The sequence below is a fragment of the Coturnix japonica genome, chromosome 26 (assembly GCF_054131305.1).
Source record: "Coturnix japonica strain WE chromosome 26, WE-NBRP24, whole genome shotgun sequence".
Taxonomy (NCBI): Eukaryota; Metazoa; Chordata; class Aves; order Galliformes; family Phasianidae; genus Coturnix; species Coturnix japonica.
The window spans coordinates 1,940,871-1,957,870 of NC_140688.1; the positions used below are offsets into that span (position 1 = coordinate 1,940,871).

The 17,000-nt window shown below is 40.4% G+C and overlaps 2 protein-coding genes across 6 annotated transcripts; both read left to right on the forward strand.

The window, feature by feature from the left end:
* Nucleotides 1-747: 747 nt before the first annotated feature.
* LOC107309047 (uncharacterized) lies at nt 748-10,031 on the forward strand. Of its 4 annotated transcripts, XM_085524046.1 has the most exons (8): nt 748-1,381; nt 2,330-2,444; nt 2,703-2,876; nt 2,988-3,094; nt 4,402-4,550; nt 7,360-7,410; nt 9,778-9,811; nt 9,892-10,031. In XM_085524046.1, the coding sequence occupies exons 1-8, from the start codon at nt 1,179-1,181 to the stop codon at nt 9,992-9,994; spliced, it is 936 nt and encodes a 311-aa protein (XP_085380172.1). In that variant the 5' UTR covers nt 748-1,178; the 3' UTR covers nt 9,995-10,031. The 4 variants fall into 4 exon arrangements, with proteins under 4 accessions (XP_085380172.1, XP_085380173.1, XP_085380175.1 ...); XM_085524047.1 differs by lacking the exon at nt 7,360-7,410; XM_085524049.1 differs by lacking the exons at nt 4,402-4,550; nt 7,360-7,410 and having other exon boundaries at nt 9,892-9,961.
* Nucleotides 10,032-11,203: 1,172 nt separating this feature from the next.
* On the forward strand, nt 11,204-16,577 carry LOC146756566 (uncharacterized). Of its 2 annotated transcripts, none has more exons than XM_085524098.1 (4): nt 11,204-11,260; nt 11,626-11,810; nt 12,589-12,736; nt 16,206-16,577. In XM_085524098.1, the coding sequence occupies exons 1-4, from the start codon at nt 11,230-11,232 to the stop codon at nt 16,361-16,363; spliced, it is 522 nt and encodes a 173-aa protein (XP_085380224.1). In that variant the 5' UTR covers nt 11,204-11,229; the 3' UTR covers nt 16,364-16,577. The 2 variants fall into 2 exon arrangements, with proteins under 2 accessions (XP_085380224.1, XP_085380223.1); XM_085524097.1 differs by lacking the exon at nt 16,206-16,577 and adding an exon at nt 13,621-14,523.
* The last annotated feature ends 423 nt before the right edge of the window (nt 16,578-17,000 follow it).

Genomic DNA, 17,000 nt, shown 5'->3' on the forward strand with positions numbered 1-17,000 from the left:
AGGAGGAAGTTTTTCACACAGAGGGTGGTAACTCACTGAAACAGGTTGCCCAAGGGGGTTGAGGATGCCCCATCCCTGGTGACATTCAAGGCCAGGCTGGATGTGGCTATATCCAGGGGGGTTGAAACTAGATGGTCATTGTGGGCCTTTTCAATCCAGGCCATTCCATTCTATGATTAAAAGATTCTATGACCAGACAACACGCAGCACACAAGCCTTTACTGCCATTGTTACTCTTCAATAAGCAAAATACACACAGTGATTTAATAGGGGAAAAATAAAGACTGCAGAAAGAGAGCTTCAGACTGCCATTTTGTACCTCAGAGCTGCAAGGATTGTGAGCTAAATTATCCAGCCGTATTGTTATGTCAAAGGAAAGGTGAGTCTTTAGCAGACTAACCCAAATGCCAATGCTTACGCAACACTTAAGCCACACGTAAGCCCTTACTTGAAAATCTTACTGTGCTACATGGATCTAGTACTGGGTAAGAGAAGAGGAATCACCTCATGCAGACAGCAATAGGAATAGCAATTGCTCAATGGTTCTTAGAGAAAGCTCCAGATTATCAAAGAGAACACACTGAGAATATGAGGAACTGTGACAGGAAATACCAATTTCTGAAGAAAAATAAAAATTAAATGGAACTATTTGTTTTTAACAGGAATGAATTAAAAATATTATTCAAAATCACCCATATTAAAGATTTAATAAACAGTATGAACAAAGGTGGAGGGGGGGAGGGGAAGATGGGAAAACTGAAGACAGAAAGCTGACAACTGGTTTAGTAACAGGTTAAAAACGCGTGCTTTGAGATCCCTATTAAATAATACCCACAAGTAGGGCAAGAAATAACCCTGCAGACGGTTATCCCCGTGACTATTCCAAAGGCAACGGCCCCAGGACACACCGTTGCCAACCGCTTTCTGAGGCAGCCGAGCCTACAGACGCGCACACTCCTGCTCTCCGCGGGTGTGTATCCTCTTGATATCGCTTACTATAGCTTCATATCGCTTAGTATCGCTTAATATCGCACGTATAACGCATACGTGGGGCTCCCGGCTCCGGCTGGGAGCCTGAGGCTGCCCTGCAGCCTGTGGGTTGGGCCGCGGCTTCCCTGAGCGTGCGCCGTGTTTCCGCGTCCTGCTCGGGGCTCGGCCCGGCAGAGTTTTAAGACGACATGAAGAAGATACTCAGCTTCGTAAAGAAGAAAAAACGGGATCCGCCGCCCGGCAGCGCCGCCTCGGCGTGCTCCGCCGGTGCGTACGAGATCCGCCGGAAGGAGCTGACCAAGCTGCACCGGGGGGCCGCCGCCGGAGACCTGGCCCTGGTGCAGCAAGGACTGAAGAAGCACGACATCGACGAGCGCGACAAGGTGCAGCGGTAAGGGCGGCGGGCCGGGCCGGGATCCCCGCTGCATGACCTGGGCACAGAGGGCTGCTGTTAACGGGGGCCGCGCGTGGCTGGGACGGCCGGTAGAGGCCGCTCCGATGTGCCCTCCCGGCCTGGATCCCTCGTAGGGCTGCTCGGCATTCCTCCGAGCTGAGAGCTCTGTTGGGGGCTGGTGAGAAAGGGCAGCGATAAGGCTGCTGGCTTCATGAAGGCTTTCTTGCTTGCGAAGCTGATGGTGGTTCCTTTAGGTTGTCATATTCCCCAGTGCTTGGTAACGGCTGCTTTTGGGTGAGGAGGGGCTCCTGCACAAAGTTGTGTTTGTTACAGTTAAATTACTCATTCGAGCTCTTTGCGGTACACTGTGCTAAGTAAATAATAAATACAGTGCTCAGATCAATATTGTCAGGCTTCTATTTGGAGGTGAAGGATCTTGTATACTTATTTGGGAATTTCTCAGTGGGGACAGTCACCCTCGAGTTGTTCCATGTCTGTGACAAGGCATGATGAGTTATTTGACGTTCTGCCTGTTATTTCGTCCTCATCTTCTCTGCCTTGGAGGAAGCTGGTCTTATGGAGGGTACTCATCAGCCTGCCTGTGATGGGAGCTGTTAGGACAAGAGGGAACAGCCTCAGCTTGCACCAGGGGAGGTTCACGTTGGATGCTAGGATAAGCCTCTCCAGAGAGTGGTTGTGCACTGGAATGGGCTGCCCAGGTTGGTGGTAAAGTCACCGTCCCTGGAGGTGTTCAAGAAACATGTAGATGTTGTACTAAGCGACATGGTTTGGTGCACGCTGGTAATGGAATAAGCTTGTTTTTATTTGATTTTGTTTATTTTGGGAGGTAATTGGGATAAAGAAATGCAATTTGCCCTGTTCATGTACCACAGAGTGAAAATATTTATTTAGCTGTCTGTTTCAATTTACACGTTTCACTTTTAGGACACCACTGCATCTTGCTTGTGCAAATGGACGTGAGGATGTCGTTACGTTTCTAGTAGAAAACAAGTGTAAGCTAAATCTTTTTGACAGTGATAACAGATCTCCACTGATGAAGGTAAGTAGAACATACTATGTTGCTGCAAGTAGGAATTATTGATTATGTATTAAATGATGTCTTTCCAGATTCTTTAAGTAAGTCTGTGTAGAAGCATGCATGCTGTAATCAGTGTGGCTTTGGCATGTGCTAGCTAATCTTGGCAGATGCTTTTATATTCCAGGAATGGGAAGTTGTAGTAGTAGTGACACAGTGAAATATGACTGCTGGAAATTTTACCTTTTTTTTTTTTTGTGTGTGTGTGTGTGTTGTTTCCAGGCAGTACAATGCCAGAAAGAAAGATGTGCAGTGATCCTGCTAGAGCATGGTGCTGATCCGAACCTGGCAGATGCTGGTGGCAACACTGCCCTTCACTTGGCTGCTGTAACTCCTAACACATTTCTAGCAGGGATGTTAATTGAGCACAGTGCCCGTATCAATGCTCAGAATAAGGTACATTTCGAGATTCAATAGAGAAGTTCAAAAAGTTGCATTGATATTTTTATTGTAGATTTTTTGTTTGTTTCTTTTGATTTTTAACTTGAATTATTTCTGTTCTTTCAGGACGGATGTACTCCTCTTACTCTTGCTATCTCTGAAAATCACAAAGAAATGGTAGAGCTCCTTCTTAAAAAAGGAGCTGATGTTCACACTCGAGATCCGTGTGAAAGGTGAGGAGATGGTCTAAACTCTGCAGGTCACCTTAGTTGTCTTCAGGTTGGACTGATGGGAGGGATGGGAATGAGCATTGAAGTAGAAAGACACAGAGAAAGAGCTCGTTGAGTGACTGGCGAAAGCAGGTCTCAGCTTGGCAGGTGGCATGCATTATTGCATGTTTTCTGCATTGAGAACTGCAAGAAAACATTGTTTCTGGTAGCCGCTGTGGCAGGAAAATTGCTATTGTGCCAGCAACATTGCTGTTATGCCAGAGAGAGTTTTTCAAATTGATGCCAAGTTTGTATGCAAGTGTTGTTAATATGGAAGCTTTTTTTTCTGTTCATAAAGTGATTTTCTTTGAGATTGAGCAAATGGGAATTAAAATAATTACAATGTCTGACTAAATTGTATGGTTTGTCTTGTATTTTGGATGCTGTAGAACCCCACTTATGACTGCAGCAGCCAGTGGGGAGCTTAAGTTGGTAGAAATACTTCTTCGCTATGGTGCTGAAATTTTCCATAAAGACGTTAATGGATGGACAGCTGAGGACTATGCTATTCTTCATGGAAATGCTAGATAAACTTTTAAATTTATTGCTAGGTTTTTAGTTATCAGTGTTGAGTTTGAACCTTTTTGGTAACAGCACCAAGTTTAACGGTGCTATTTTGAAGATGTGTTCATTGACATCTTCTCACATATACTGTTCATGTGTCTGGTGTTAATTTGAAAGTTGAGAAAAGGGCTTCTGCTCAAAATTCTCTGTAAGATTTCAAGTGTTTGTTTCTAAGCTGATGTCTGCCTGCTATACACTATTAAAATGTGTCTGTAGCCCACAGACGCAGAAGTTCAACTTGAAAAACTGAAATGTTTGTAAATTCTTCTCAAAACAGAACCCTTGTTATTACTGTCTTCTGTTCCACTGACCAGGAACCACCTGTTTTGTTTCAGAGGAGATCTAGCTGTTATTTCTTTTGTTAAATTACTAAGCAGTTTAACTCCTCCTACACATAAGTATTTTACCCATGGGTGTTCATTCATAAGAGTGGTTGTATTTGTAAAAACTGGACTGCAGAGGGTACCGAGCAGAAGTAAATAACTTCATAGATCTGGATGTGCATCTATAAAATAGATGTGTCCATTATATTTGAGTATGTTACGGTTTGCAAAAAGTAGAGTATGTTACACTTACTGAATATGAAAATTGTTTTGGCTATGGTTATGTTTAGGATGGATAGTATAAGGCTCTTATTATCCCATTAAGTGTTTATGTAGCTATGGGATTATTTTTCCCAAATGCATTTCCTTTTTTGCTCTCCGTAGTCTTAGTAAAACACTGGCAGAATATGCAGACCATGAGAACGCAGGGGAAGCTTCTGCAGGTGCTAAAGGAGGCATCCCTGTGCCAGTGACTCCTCACCAGGCAAGAGCTGCTGGCTTTACGTTGGGTGCAGCTGCTTCGAGCAGAGGAGGTAGGATACTTAACTGTGGTAGAGCTAATGGGCAGAATCGTGGTGGCCCCTTCCTTAGGTTGGTTTGCATCTTTTAAATTCACCGTGCTCAGTGTGGACTTCAGTGGAAGCATCAGGTGGACTGTAATAAGAAGTGTTATGAATGTGTTTGCTTGCTGCTAGTTTACACTGCATCTCCACAGGCTGTGGGGACAGTTGTGATTTGTGTGCACTACATCCATCTGCTCATACAGTTGTCACTTTCAGCACATCAAGTTGCCCATTTATTTAAATTGTCCCTTTAGCAAGGGGGAGGAGGGAAGAGAAGAAACAAAATAGGTTAAAGTAGCCTTGTTTTATGGGTGTGCAATTTTTCTTAGAGATGCTCATTTAGATTGTTGTTCAGAAAATCCAATTGCAAAAGCTGTAGTTTCATCCCAAATAGTAGTTTTATCTTCTGTAGCAGCGAAGCAGCAGATAAATTGCAAGAAGATGCATCTTTTGTTGATTACCACTGGATTTCTGTCACTTTGTTTTAATTTTAATAGTTTCACCTGCATAAAGCTCCTTTTTTGGGAGACATAATTTCTCACCTTCAATTACAATTGCTTTTGTTTGTGTTGTGGAGACGTAACAAAAATTGTCTTGGAAAAATAACTTCATAAGCAACAACAGTACATTGTTTGTATATACCGTATCTTTTTGGACATGGTTTGATTTATAATCAAATAATGTTTTTTTCAATTACTTTTATTTAAAAAAGAAAAAAAACAAAACAACTGAGAAAGACTTTGTGATCCAGAAAAACTGTTACATTTTCTCATTGCCTTGTAAATAAAAGAAATACATTCCTTCAATGAATTTGTAAAATCCAGGCAGCGTTTATAAGCTCAAATTGCCCTAAATGAATCTTAGAAAGTTGCTATTTTAGTATGAATGAGATTGCCTTGCAGTTTACGTTTCAAGCCCCAACGTACGAGGTTTTATTTGTTCCTTATTTTTAAGGGTTTTGTGAGAATCATGTGTCAGATGGGCAGCAGACTGTTCAAACACAAGTCATTACTTTTTTATTATAAAGACTGAGAAATATGATCAAAGAATACATGGCATATTTTTTCTTCCTGGACTTATCCCAGATGGAAGTATAGATTTTAGACCCAAGTGATGTTGCCTTTGACTTAGGAGCAGTTACTTTGAACTAGAGAGTGGTTGAAAAAGTTTCTTCGTAGCTTGGTTTTGAAGTTTTGTTTGCTTGTTTTTCAGTGGGGCTCGATACAGTTGGTTTAATCATTGAAATACTTTTTTTTATCCAAATCCACTCAGTTGCTACCTTCCATGCACATAGATAGTTGCTCTGGTACCCCATTGTAAGGACTAACAGGCCTGGGTTAATTTAAAATATGTGATTTGAGGGTTTCTTCTTCCAAGTAGAGGGTACATTTAGACTAGATATCAGGAAGAAATTCTTTACTGTGAGGGGGATGAGACACTGGAACAGGTTGCCCAGAGAGGTTGTAAATGCTCCCTCCCTGCAAGCATTCAAAGCCAAAGGTGCATGGGGCTTTGAGCAACCTGGTCTAGAGGGAGGTGTCCCTGCCTATAGCAGGGAGTTGGATTTAGATGATATTAAAGGTCTGTTCCAACTCAAACCATTCTGTGATTCTCCCTGTGCTCAGTCTCTTAAAGATGACACCAGCATGAGGAGTAGGAGGGAGCAGAGAGAAAGTTCAGTAGCGTAGTAGAAACAATATTGGAATTAATTCTGCAGTCTCTGATTGCATCCACACCCTGAATCATGAGAGTCCTTTTAATATGCCACAGTAACAGTCTTAAAAGTGTCCTTTAGAGAAGCCGGGATGTTGAGAGAGAGACCAGAGAAATACCCACTTTGGAATTCTTTTATTGTCTTTTGCTCTTCTGTTTTATTTTTCTGCTATCTAAAATTTTGACCTTATCCTTTCTGCTACTTTTGTACTTTCTAATTAGAAGAGGAGATTCTGAAGAATGTTGAACAGGTCAGCATTTTTCAACAAGTTTGCTCATGATTATTTGGATGTCAGAACATGAACCCTTTTATTAATCACGTACAGATTGGCTTCCAGAACATATTGAATGACCGATCTCTTAGATTTTAAGTAACAATTTATTTTTGAGGAAAACAGTAGTTGTGCTATTTCTGTTTCTAGTATGTTTGCAGTGACAGTATGTTTGGCCACTGCAGCACATACTAGTGTATTGTTCAGCGTTTCCCTGAGTCATTTGCAATTGGACTTGATAATCTTTTCCAACCTTAGTGTTTCTATGATTAGAGGAATTGTCTCAGCATTGTAAAACTCTTTACAAAAGTAAATTATCACTTCTGTGTGATTTTTATCTCCTGAGGTCAGATAAAACTTTTCCTGTATTCCCTCTTAAGGAAACAGAGAAAAGCCAGAAGGGATGAGAAATCATCTTGAGGTTCTTTTCAACCCAAGCCATCCTATGATTCTTTTAAACTTTCTCTTAAGTGTATGTTTCTGATAGTAGCTGTTTTTCCACAGCACTGCATGTGTATGTGATAAAATCCATGTAAGTAGGACAATCTTCTGCTCCAGAGAAAAGTAACAGATTTATTGTGAAAGAATTTGATGTCAAGGTAGTGTTCCACAGTTTCTCTTTTGACACACAGATGTACACATGCACACAAATGCATGTCATAGTCACAGCGCATTCTCCCAGTGCTGTAGCTTTGTGTGTGTGCTTTTTGTATTTTCCAAACTTGTGAGATTCCGCATTTATTCTGATGTCATTGTTGTCTGTCCTTTCCATGCCTTTCCCTTAATGGATATAGAAATGCAACGGTGCCCTGAGCAGACTCTGAGAACAGGAGAATCGAGTGAAGGTATTCATTCTGCACAGCAGTATTTTAAATACCACACATGTCTTGTGATACACAAATACTTATTCATCATAGGTGCTTATTATCTTGCAGATCTGTATCTTGATGATTTAAGATCTATGAGTTAGAGTGGATTTGGGGCAGCTTTTGTTTCTTTGCATGTTTTGCATGAGTCCCTTATTACTGAATTCAGCATTTGCTTTTATCACTTGTGATAGTGTTGGTTTTGGGGTTGTTTGTTTTGTAATCTGTTCTCCTCTTGCTCAGAAATGGTGATATAGGCTTCAGTTAAAGTGGAAACGGGTCCCTGGAGACTAGATCTCATTTCTGTGTCAGTGCATCATGGCTGTGGTTTTGGTCTAGCTGAAAGCTATCTCATCAAATTCCTGTCTCGCCTTCTAAAGGATAGCAGGATCATTGGCAGTATTTATATGTTGAAAGCAAAAGTGTAGGTAATTTAATGAGCTGTTTTCCTTACTTCTAGTGGTACTCATTGAAGATGTAACTGAAGTCGTTCGTCCAGAGTTTAACTGTTCCACACAGCAGCAATTTTCTGTTCTGCGTGGAAAGTTAGCAGATAGAGTCATAGTACTGAGTTAGTTATTTAGCTTTACATACAGCAGGATTCCATTAGCATTTAAGAATATTCTGTGTTTTCTGTAGTGGAAAACATCAAAAATCAGATTGTTAGCATTTGAACCATTTAAGATGCCCTCAGATGGGAAGTTTCAGCCTCTAGCTTTTTTCTCCATGAGATTTCTTTGAACATTTATACTGTACTGCATCTCAGAAAGCTGTGTTCAGATCAGGGAATATTCTCGCATACTGTGTTTAGGAAAGGCAAAATTTGTACACTCATTTGTAGGTTGTTAGTAGTAACCCTTCTTTTTGTTATAATATTTAACAATTCAGAAACTTCAGGAATTATGATTTCTATGTGGAGATCAGATATGTCTGTTTTCCCTTCTGTGCTGGGAATCAGAAAGTCCTTCTATTATGTTTTAGTTGTTAAGAGGTGTTAGCGCTTCAAAAATTGTGTTCCTAGACTGCAGTTTTCATTAGAACGGTGACCTGAAGGATTTACTGCAGGGCGCTCTCATCAGGGTTGCTAATGATCTGAAGTAAGAGCGATTGTTGGATATGCTTCAGCACAGAGCTGGCATTCAGAGGGACTTCAATGAGCCAGGGCAATAGACTGGCAGGCATCTTAAGAAATCCATCGGGGGCAAATACCAAGACCCATTTGGGGTGAAAAAGCCCCTTCCTACAAAACATGATGGGACTGCACGGCAGGGGAGCAGCTCTGCTGAGAAAGGACACAGACCTGTCAGAAGGCAAGCTGAGCATGAGGCAGCAGGGTGCTCTGGCAGCTAAGGGCTGCAGCTTGCACTGTGCTAAGAGTAGCAAAGCCAGGAGACTGAGAGAAGCGATTGTCAGCCCCTGTTTAGCACTCACTTGACTGTGCCTTGGCTGTAATTTTGAGTTCCTTCTACGTGAGAGGTCGATGGATCAATAGCAAGCTAATTCTCTAGGGAGCCATCATATTTGTGAAGGAGTATTTGCCCTGTGAGAGAGGGCTGAGAAAGTGGACTTACTCAGCCTGAAGAAGAGGCAGCTTTGAAGGGCCCTAACTGCAGCGTCCAATGCAGATGAGAAGACAAAGCCAGATGCTTCCCTGTGATACTTGACAGGAAGCGAAGATGGCAAGAGGTATAAATGGAAGCAAGATGGTTTCTAGCTGGAGATGAAAAGTGTTGCCATGATAAGGATGGCAAAATAGAGAAGTTGTGAACCTTCTCTTGGAGGTGTTCAAGACTAGACTGAATAAAACCCTGACCAACTTTTCCTGACCTCAAAGCTGAGCTGGCTTTAAGTAGTTGGTTGAGAGACTTCCAGAGATCCCTTTTGACCTGACCTATCCTATAGTCTTAGGTGTGAGTTACTACCTTCACTGAACTGATAAAAACTTGGGGGTGTAGTATAGCATGCCCTGCTAATGCTCCTTTTGTCTCAAGTATATCATTTTTTGATTCACTGTAGAGAAATGCTGGTGATTCTTCTAGCTAGGGATAACCTATAGCTCCTGAGTATGCTTTTTGATTTTCTTTGTATTTATAAATATACTTTATTTATAATCCATAGCAAGGTACGGCAGCAAAAAATGGTAGATATTGTAGATATGTCTGATTTGTTTTTCAGTATAATTTGAAAAAGCATTTGTTTTGTAAATACTTTCCTTCATGCTGTTCTTATTGAATTGGCCACTTCAGCTTCTGTACTCTTATGAGCTGTTTTCATGTTAAATGTCTGTATTGGTTAATTTTTAGTATGCAAAATCTAATCTCAACATGTCGATTTATATTTGAACAGCAATGGATGACTTTTTCGAAGGATACTCAACAAGGTGAGTCTTATAAAAATACCAAATGCTTATTTGAGGAATTATTTGAGAGGACCAGTACTTACTTTTCGTTGTTTTTGAAGTTCTGAAAAAGAGGGCAGTAATGGCACCTGGAATAATTCTGAGGAAGAAGAACTGGATTTTACAGCCAAGGTATGGTGCCTTTATGGGAAAATAGTTGTGTAAAATAAGTGATTTGAAGGCAATTTCCTATGAGATAGAAGGAAACTCTTTTTCCAGCCAATTCTTTGTTTTTTTTTTTTTGTTTTTTTTTTTCCTCCTTAAGAAGAGTCTCTCATCTGCCAACCTTTCTTCTGCTGTAAGTTTTTCCTAAAAATTGTTGCTTTGGCAGAACATGCAGTAGATTTGTGGTTTGAGGCAAAAGAGTAGATATTAAGATAAACTACCACATTGTATTAGTTGTTCATTGAGTGAGATTTGCCAACCCTAGGAATTGATAAGTTAATAAATAACCTGTTCTCTTTCAAACTTCACAATTGTTTCCCCTAATTTACATGATAGGATGATTAATGAAAAAGAACACGATAATGAAAAAGAACATTTATTTATCAAAATCTAGTGAAATTGTTCATCACCTGGTTCTCTTTCCTTCCTCACTAGGTTCCTCAAGTGTTCGATACTTGAGTTGCTCAAATAATTATTTTTTCTTTCTTTTTTCCTTCTGTGGGATGACATTCCGTGCTTGTATATAATCTCACACTGCATGACTATCTTCATTTTTTGAATATTTGGACTTTTCTCTTTATAAGCTCCATGTGCTTATCCTGCTGTTTTTATGAATGTTCCAAAGGATTACCAGTTTTTTCAATGGCGTCTGGAGTATTTAGTCTGTTGCACTGGGATTCTGCAGTGATTAGGAACTTTAGTTTGTTAGTTCAGCACACTCTGTAATGCTGGAGATGTAAGCATGTGTACTTTAAAATTTTTTCTATTTTCTTACATTGATTTTAGGGGAAGTGATTCAAATTTCTAGCATTATTTTGAAATTTACAGATATTTCACTAAGTGGAGTTATATTAACTAATTTATTCTTCAAGCTTCAGGAACTTTAATTGATACTTGAGTTGTGCATACTTACAAGTAAGTAATCGCGAGTGTAGTTGTATTTTACCAATGGATTAAAATACCTTTTTAGAATTGTTACGCATTTACAGATAGTTTTGAATAGTCACTGACTTGTACACAAGAGGAGAGGAATGTTTGTGTAATTAAAGTTGAAGGATCTAGCAAGTATCTGAGTCCTTTCAAAAGGGGACAGCCTGGTTGTATTTACTGTTCAAGATTTGATGTAAGTAAAGGATTTGCTTTAAAACAAAAAAGCAAACAAAAACAGATCAAATAATTCTTTTAAAATGTGTTTTTATTTGCAGAAGCCGCAGAAGCCAAACTTGACATCGTTAATGAATGTTCCCCAAAAGTTCAGAAATAATGGTAAGTTATTTGGAAAGTACTTCATAATACAATGACATACAAAAGTAAACTTACTAAGTAATTTCATTTCGGTTTTTGTTGTTGTTGTTTTCACTTGGCTGTAGTAATTGAGGAAAGTAGTGTTATAAGAACAGAACAGATGGTCATGTCAGAATAAAATAAGTAAGATAATGGAAATGACCATACTGAGTCCCCTCCTAAGCCTTTGTGTCTGATGTGTCCTTCTCCCATCCTGCCCTTACCTGGCTTCTTTTCCATACAGTCCCAGATGACTACTTTCCTGTGTTTTTAATGGGTAAAATGCCTGCTGCTATTTATATAACCCATTTGATTCATATTCCTCTTTCCCTTTCTCATGCTTTAAGGTGGTGGTGATAGTTCTAGAATTGAAATTCCTAAGTCACAGAAGAAAAGCCTCAAACAAAAAAAACCAACAGGTGCAAATCTGAGCAGAGGAGAATGTGGAGAGTTGTTGAAACAAGATGTCTCAGATTCAGGCAACCTTGAGGAAGATGAATTGGTGGAAGAGGAAGAAGGGCAGTGCAAAGAGGTACATAATAAATTCCATGAAACACTAAAACAAGAAAGTGAAAACCTGGGCCTAAATAGATATGAGGAAAATCTATGGGCAGCATTTCCCTCAAGCACAAAAGTAAGTGTACAGGGATGATTCAATTGGAAGAGTTTGTTAAGGGTAATACAGGTAAGCGACAGTAAACTATTTTCCTGTTAATACTCAATCACGTATCTGTATTCAATCATTGTATTTTGATACTGAAAACATCTTGTTTATAGCCAAACTCAGACATTATTTTCAATATTTTTATTATGAGATTGGAGAGTTTTGGAAGGAGAAAGACAGGAAACTTCATTCTTTCTGGAATCTGTGCACTTTCTGTTATGTAAAACTGAGGGAATGGATAATATCCATTAGAAGTTGTAGCCATTTAGTAGAATTCATGAGGTAATGACTGGAAATGAAGAAACAAAAGGAAGTTTTGAATGAAATTGAGGGCAGGAAACTAGTGAAATTGTGAGATATGTAGGCAGAAAGAAGACTTTCTGAATAATATCAATGAAACTGCATTTAGATTGACACAAGGAAGTGCTTCTCAGAGGTTTTGCATAGCCAGAGATGAGGTTTACAACATGAGGCACTGCAGTTTAATTGTGCAGATTCCCACTAAAAATTGTAGGCCTTTAGAAACCATGTTGCATATTGCTTCATTTAAGTCTTACCCAAGAAAACCGTTTTCCAAGTTGTTAATGGGTGGTGAAGTAGATATTGATTTCTGTGCTTTTCAGCTGTTTTGGTCAATCTGTTTTAGAAGGAGTCACCTAAATGGAAAGAAGAACAGGAGAAGGAAGATACTAGAAGGAAGCTGCAAACGACAGTTTTGGGGGATGTGAAACATTCTGTTTCTAGTAATAAACATCAAGTCCGTAAAGTTTCAGAAGACACAGCTTATGCGAGAAGTGAGTTTAAATATGATCCTGATTGCTCCTCTATAAGTATTAATGTTCAGTAAATAAAGTAAAATGATGATTATCCTCAAAGATGATAAACTTTCCTGTTACCTGTGAACCCTAGCCTGCTGTGGTAGAGAAGGTCTGCAGCTTTTGTTTTTTTTCGTTCTTACCTAACGGTCACAAATGGTGGTGCTGGATTCCTAATGATTACGTATGATGCAAGTTTCTTTATTAATTTTGTTGCTGTGTTCTCCTTGATGCCGTCTGAACAAAACAAGAAGCTAATCTAATCTATCTTCTGTGTGACAATATTGTTTCCCTTTCCGATGCTACTATCTGATTGAAAAGCTGTGGTTTTTCAGGGCTTCAGCCAAAAGCAGACCTGAGTCAAACTCAGAGAAGACTCTTCCAGTACCTCAACTTGTTCAGTTGTAGAATGTAGGAGATCTCTCCTTTGCTAAACCTTTGTGGGCTTGAGAGCATGACCAGCTCAGAGAGAGTTGGGTAATTTGGCATAGACCCCAGGGTGTGAAAACAGAAGATACTATTTCCATTGTCTGACTCCAGAGCACTGCTTGTTGCAGTAGACTTCTTCGGAGCATGTGTAGCTATTGGTCAGATGCTGCACAGAACATTGTCCAAACATGGTGAATGTAGCCATGTCAGCTGTCCTGCTTGGGCATCTTCTGCTGGAAAACAGATGAAGAGGAGTGAAGAGAATACTGTGATGTGACTGGATGTAAAGTTACCCTTGAGTGGGACTCACTGTTTGGTTTGTTCTTTGCTGTAGAATTACTGCTCGTCTTTCAGATCCTTTATTTGACTGATGGGGTATAAAAGTGTAGTGCAGTATATTTCTCAGTGTCTGTATTTCTCCTTTTTTTTTGTAGAAGCCCAACCCACAGTAGGAGCAGAGAAAAAGGAAGAGTCTGATTCTCCTTGGGATTCTGAGGTACTTTCTGTGAAATGTGCATCTCCCCGGTCTGTGGGAGAGCCAGATGAGAACTACGTGAGAGCTTGCCTTTGCGTTGAGCCCTGCCCCTGGTGAGGCTTATTTACCCCATATTGCTGCTGCTCGATGTCCTGTATCTGAGGGTCAACGAAATACTTGTAGTGTAGGTTCTGTGTGGAGATAGTACTGGGACAAAGTTAGGTTAAGCTTCTTGTATCGGCCCTTTGGTTGCAGGCTTTTGAGTTGATTTTCTAGCACAGTAGTGAAACAGAATAACTACTTCCCCTCTAGCCTTTGTTGTTGGGAAAAAAAACTGATTCCCTACTCCTTTCTTAAAAATACAAGACTTTCTAGATAGCTTAATCGCTATCAGCTTTGCCATTTTGGCCTTTAAGCAAATCAAATCTTGCTTTTGCAACGTAGTGATGCACTCACTCAACATTGTGGGACATGTGCCCCAGCAATGTAGGCTGATATTTGAATGCCAGGTGCAAATTTGATGCCAATGTTCAATCAACACAGAGCTGCAGCTTCTTGTTCACAATCAACATCTTGATTTCCTGTGTTAATTTCTTGTGTGGCTCTGTGATTTGCCAGCCTTAATCAACATTATGGAATAGTTTAGATGAATTGTGAGGATTTTTTTGCCCTTTTATTTAAAATGCAAAAGCCTTTGTTAGATTTTATTTTAAAAAAATTGTTTTGTACAAATTCTTACGCGTATGTACTGTATTGTACAGCCGTGTTCTGAAGGTCCGAGGAAAGCATCTCCTCCTGTGTTTCTCCCACCTGCAGTTGAACATGGAGTACGCTTGCAGAGTGTTTCAGGGGAGCACAACAAGGGTAACTATCTCATAGATTGGATTTGTCTGTGTTTATAGACAAGTGAACTTTTTCTTTTGTTTTCCTTGTTAGTCCTGTTGTTCAGTGAGTATGTGCTGTAGCAATGAAGTGCTTGGCTGATGTTAATTAACAGCAGTGAACACTGAACTTGCTGGCCTGCTTGATTAGTCCAGGCGGTTCTTGCGTTCATTATGTATACTTTTTGGATATGTGTTTGTTCGGGTGTTTTTCTTTGCTTTAGGTGGTTGCTTAAAGTGGTGGGAGGTGTATCTGGTTTAAGATTTAGCTGTGAACCCTAGCCTGCTGTGGTAGAGAAGGTCTGCAGCTTTTGTTGCTTTTCGTTCTTTCCTAAAGGTCACAAATGGTGGTGCTGGGTTCCTAATGATTATGTATGATGCAAGTTTCTTTATTAATTTTGTTGCTGTGTTCTTCTTGATCTGCACAAAACAAGTAGGTAGTCTAGTGTGCCTTGTGTGTGACACTATTGATTCCCTTTCTAATGGGTACTATCAGATTGAAAAGCTGTGGTTTTTCAGGGCTTCAGCCAAGAGCTGACCTGATTCAAAGTCAGAGAAGACTCTTCCAGTGCCTCACCTTGTTCAGTTGTAAAATGTAGGAGATCTCTCCTGTGCTACTCGTTTGTATGCTTGAGAGCATGACCTCAGAGAGAGGTGGGTGCTTAGGTACTCACCCCAGGGTCTCAGAGCAGAAGATAGTATGTCCGTCTCCAGAGGATATCTTGTTGCTGTAGATGTTTTCAGAGCTCGTGTAGCTATTGGTCAGTTGCTGCTCAGAAGGTGTGGAAGCAGCACTCACGGTGCATTCACTTTTCTCTTAGTGCATTTTATGTGCAAAGAGTTTATTTTGGAAAAGCATGAATAGTCAGCACTCAGGCTGGAATCAGCAGTTACGGTTTTCCAGAGTGGACGCCATTGCTCCTGTCTGGCTCATTCCTGTAAATTTTCCTTGCGTTTCTGTGTGAGTCAATCCTGAGTTTGTTTTACATAATGGAGTAGCTTAGAAGAGAGAACTGACTGTGGTCTGCTCTAGATGGGAGTTTGGTGGTCAGAAGATACTAGACTTTGAAGTGATAAGATTTAAAATGCTTGCAGTGTTCTGGACTGTATTGGAGCTGTGAGCTTCTGTTTCATTCCTAAATGTCAGTCCTTATGTATGTACTGGTCAGAAGTTGCAGGATTATGAATCATGGTCAGGTGAGGTCTCCCTTGATAGCACTAAGCAAGGAGCCGTGTGTGTTGGCAGCTTCCTCTTAGTGTGAGGTTGTTTTGTATCGTGCTTTTGTGGTATGTCCTGTAGAGTGGAATGTGATAGTAAGTGCCAGATGATGGAGGTGTAGGCAAGAGGGAAGATGACTCAGGGTGTCCATATGCTGAGACTGAAGCATGCTGGAGTTTCTTCCTTAACGTTGTCCCAACACGAGGGACATTGTCATGTCAGCCACCATTCTTATGCATCTTTTGCTGGAAAAGAAATGAAGAGGAGAAAACAGAATACTGTGATGTGACTGGGTGTAAAGCTACCGTTGAGTGTAACTCATTTCTTGGTTTGTCCTTTGCTGTAGTACTGTTACTCATCTTTCAGATCCTTTGTTTGACTGATGGGGTATAAAAGTGGAGTGCAGTAAATTCTCAGTGTCTCTCTTTGTCCATTTTTTTGTAGGTGCTCTGCCAGCAGTAGGAACAGAGAAAAAGGAAGAGTCTGATTCTCCCTGGGATTCTGAGGTACTTTCTGTGATATGTGCATCTCCCCGGTCTGTGGGAGAGCCAGATGAGAACTACGTGAGAGCTTGCCTTTGCGTTGAGCCCCGCCCCTGGTGAGGCTTATTTACCCCATGTTGCTGCTGCTCGATGTCCTGTATCTGAGGGTCATTGAAATACCTGTAGCGTAGGTTCTCTGTTGAGATAGTACTGGGACAAAGTTATGTCAGACTACTTACGTTGGCCTCCTGGCTGCAGGCTTTGGAGTTGATTTTCTAGCACAGTTTTAATACAGCAGTTTATTGCTGCTTTTAAACTTATGAACTTCTCAGGCATATTTTTGTGAGGATTTTTTTTTTTCCTACTATTCAGATCTATTCTGCTGATCCAGTCAGAGTTTAACGGATGCCAATACACTGAGCAACCCAGACATTTAGATTTTTCTGTATAGAACCTCTGTCTTCTCTAGATAGACTTAATCCGATTTTGAAAATCATGTTCAGCAGACACCAAGTGTGCTGGCTGTGTTTATCCTTTCTGTCTGATAATTCTCAAGATGAGAGTGAGCAGGGTCTGTAGCTACTTCCCCTCTAGCCTTTGTTGTTGGGAAAAAAACTAATTCCCCACTCCTTTCTTAAAAATACAAGACTTTCTAGATAGCTTAATCGCTATCAGCTTTGCCTTTTTGGCCTTTAAGCAAATCAAATCTTGCTTTTGCAACGTAGTGATGCACTCACTCAACATTGTGGGACATGTG

Coding starts and splice junctions, on each gene's coding strand:
- LOC107309047 (XM_085524046.1), top strand. CDS start 1,179: ATGAAGAAGATACTCAGCTTCGTAAAGAAGAAAAAACGGGATCCGCCG. Junction 2,445..2,702: donor ACAGATCTCCACTGATGAAG/GTAAGTAGAACA, acceptor TGTTGTTTCCAG/GCAGTACAATGCCAGAAAGA. Junction 7,411..9,777: donor AACAGGAGAATCGAGTGAAG/GTATTCATTCTG, acceptor ATATTTGAACAG/CAATGGATGACTTTTTCGAA.
- LOC146756566 (XM_085524098.1), top strand. CDS start 11,230: ATGAATGTTCCCCAAAAGTTCAGAAATAATG. Junction 11,811..12,588: donor AAGAAGGGCAGTGCAAAGAG/GTACATAATAAA, acceptor AATCTGTTTTAG/AAGGAGTCACCTAAATGGAA. Junction 12,737..16,205: donor AGACACAGCTTATGCGAGAA/GTGAGTTTAAAT, acceptor ATTTTTTTGTAG/GTGCTCTGCCAGCAGTAGGA.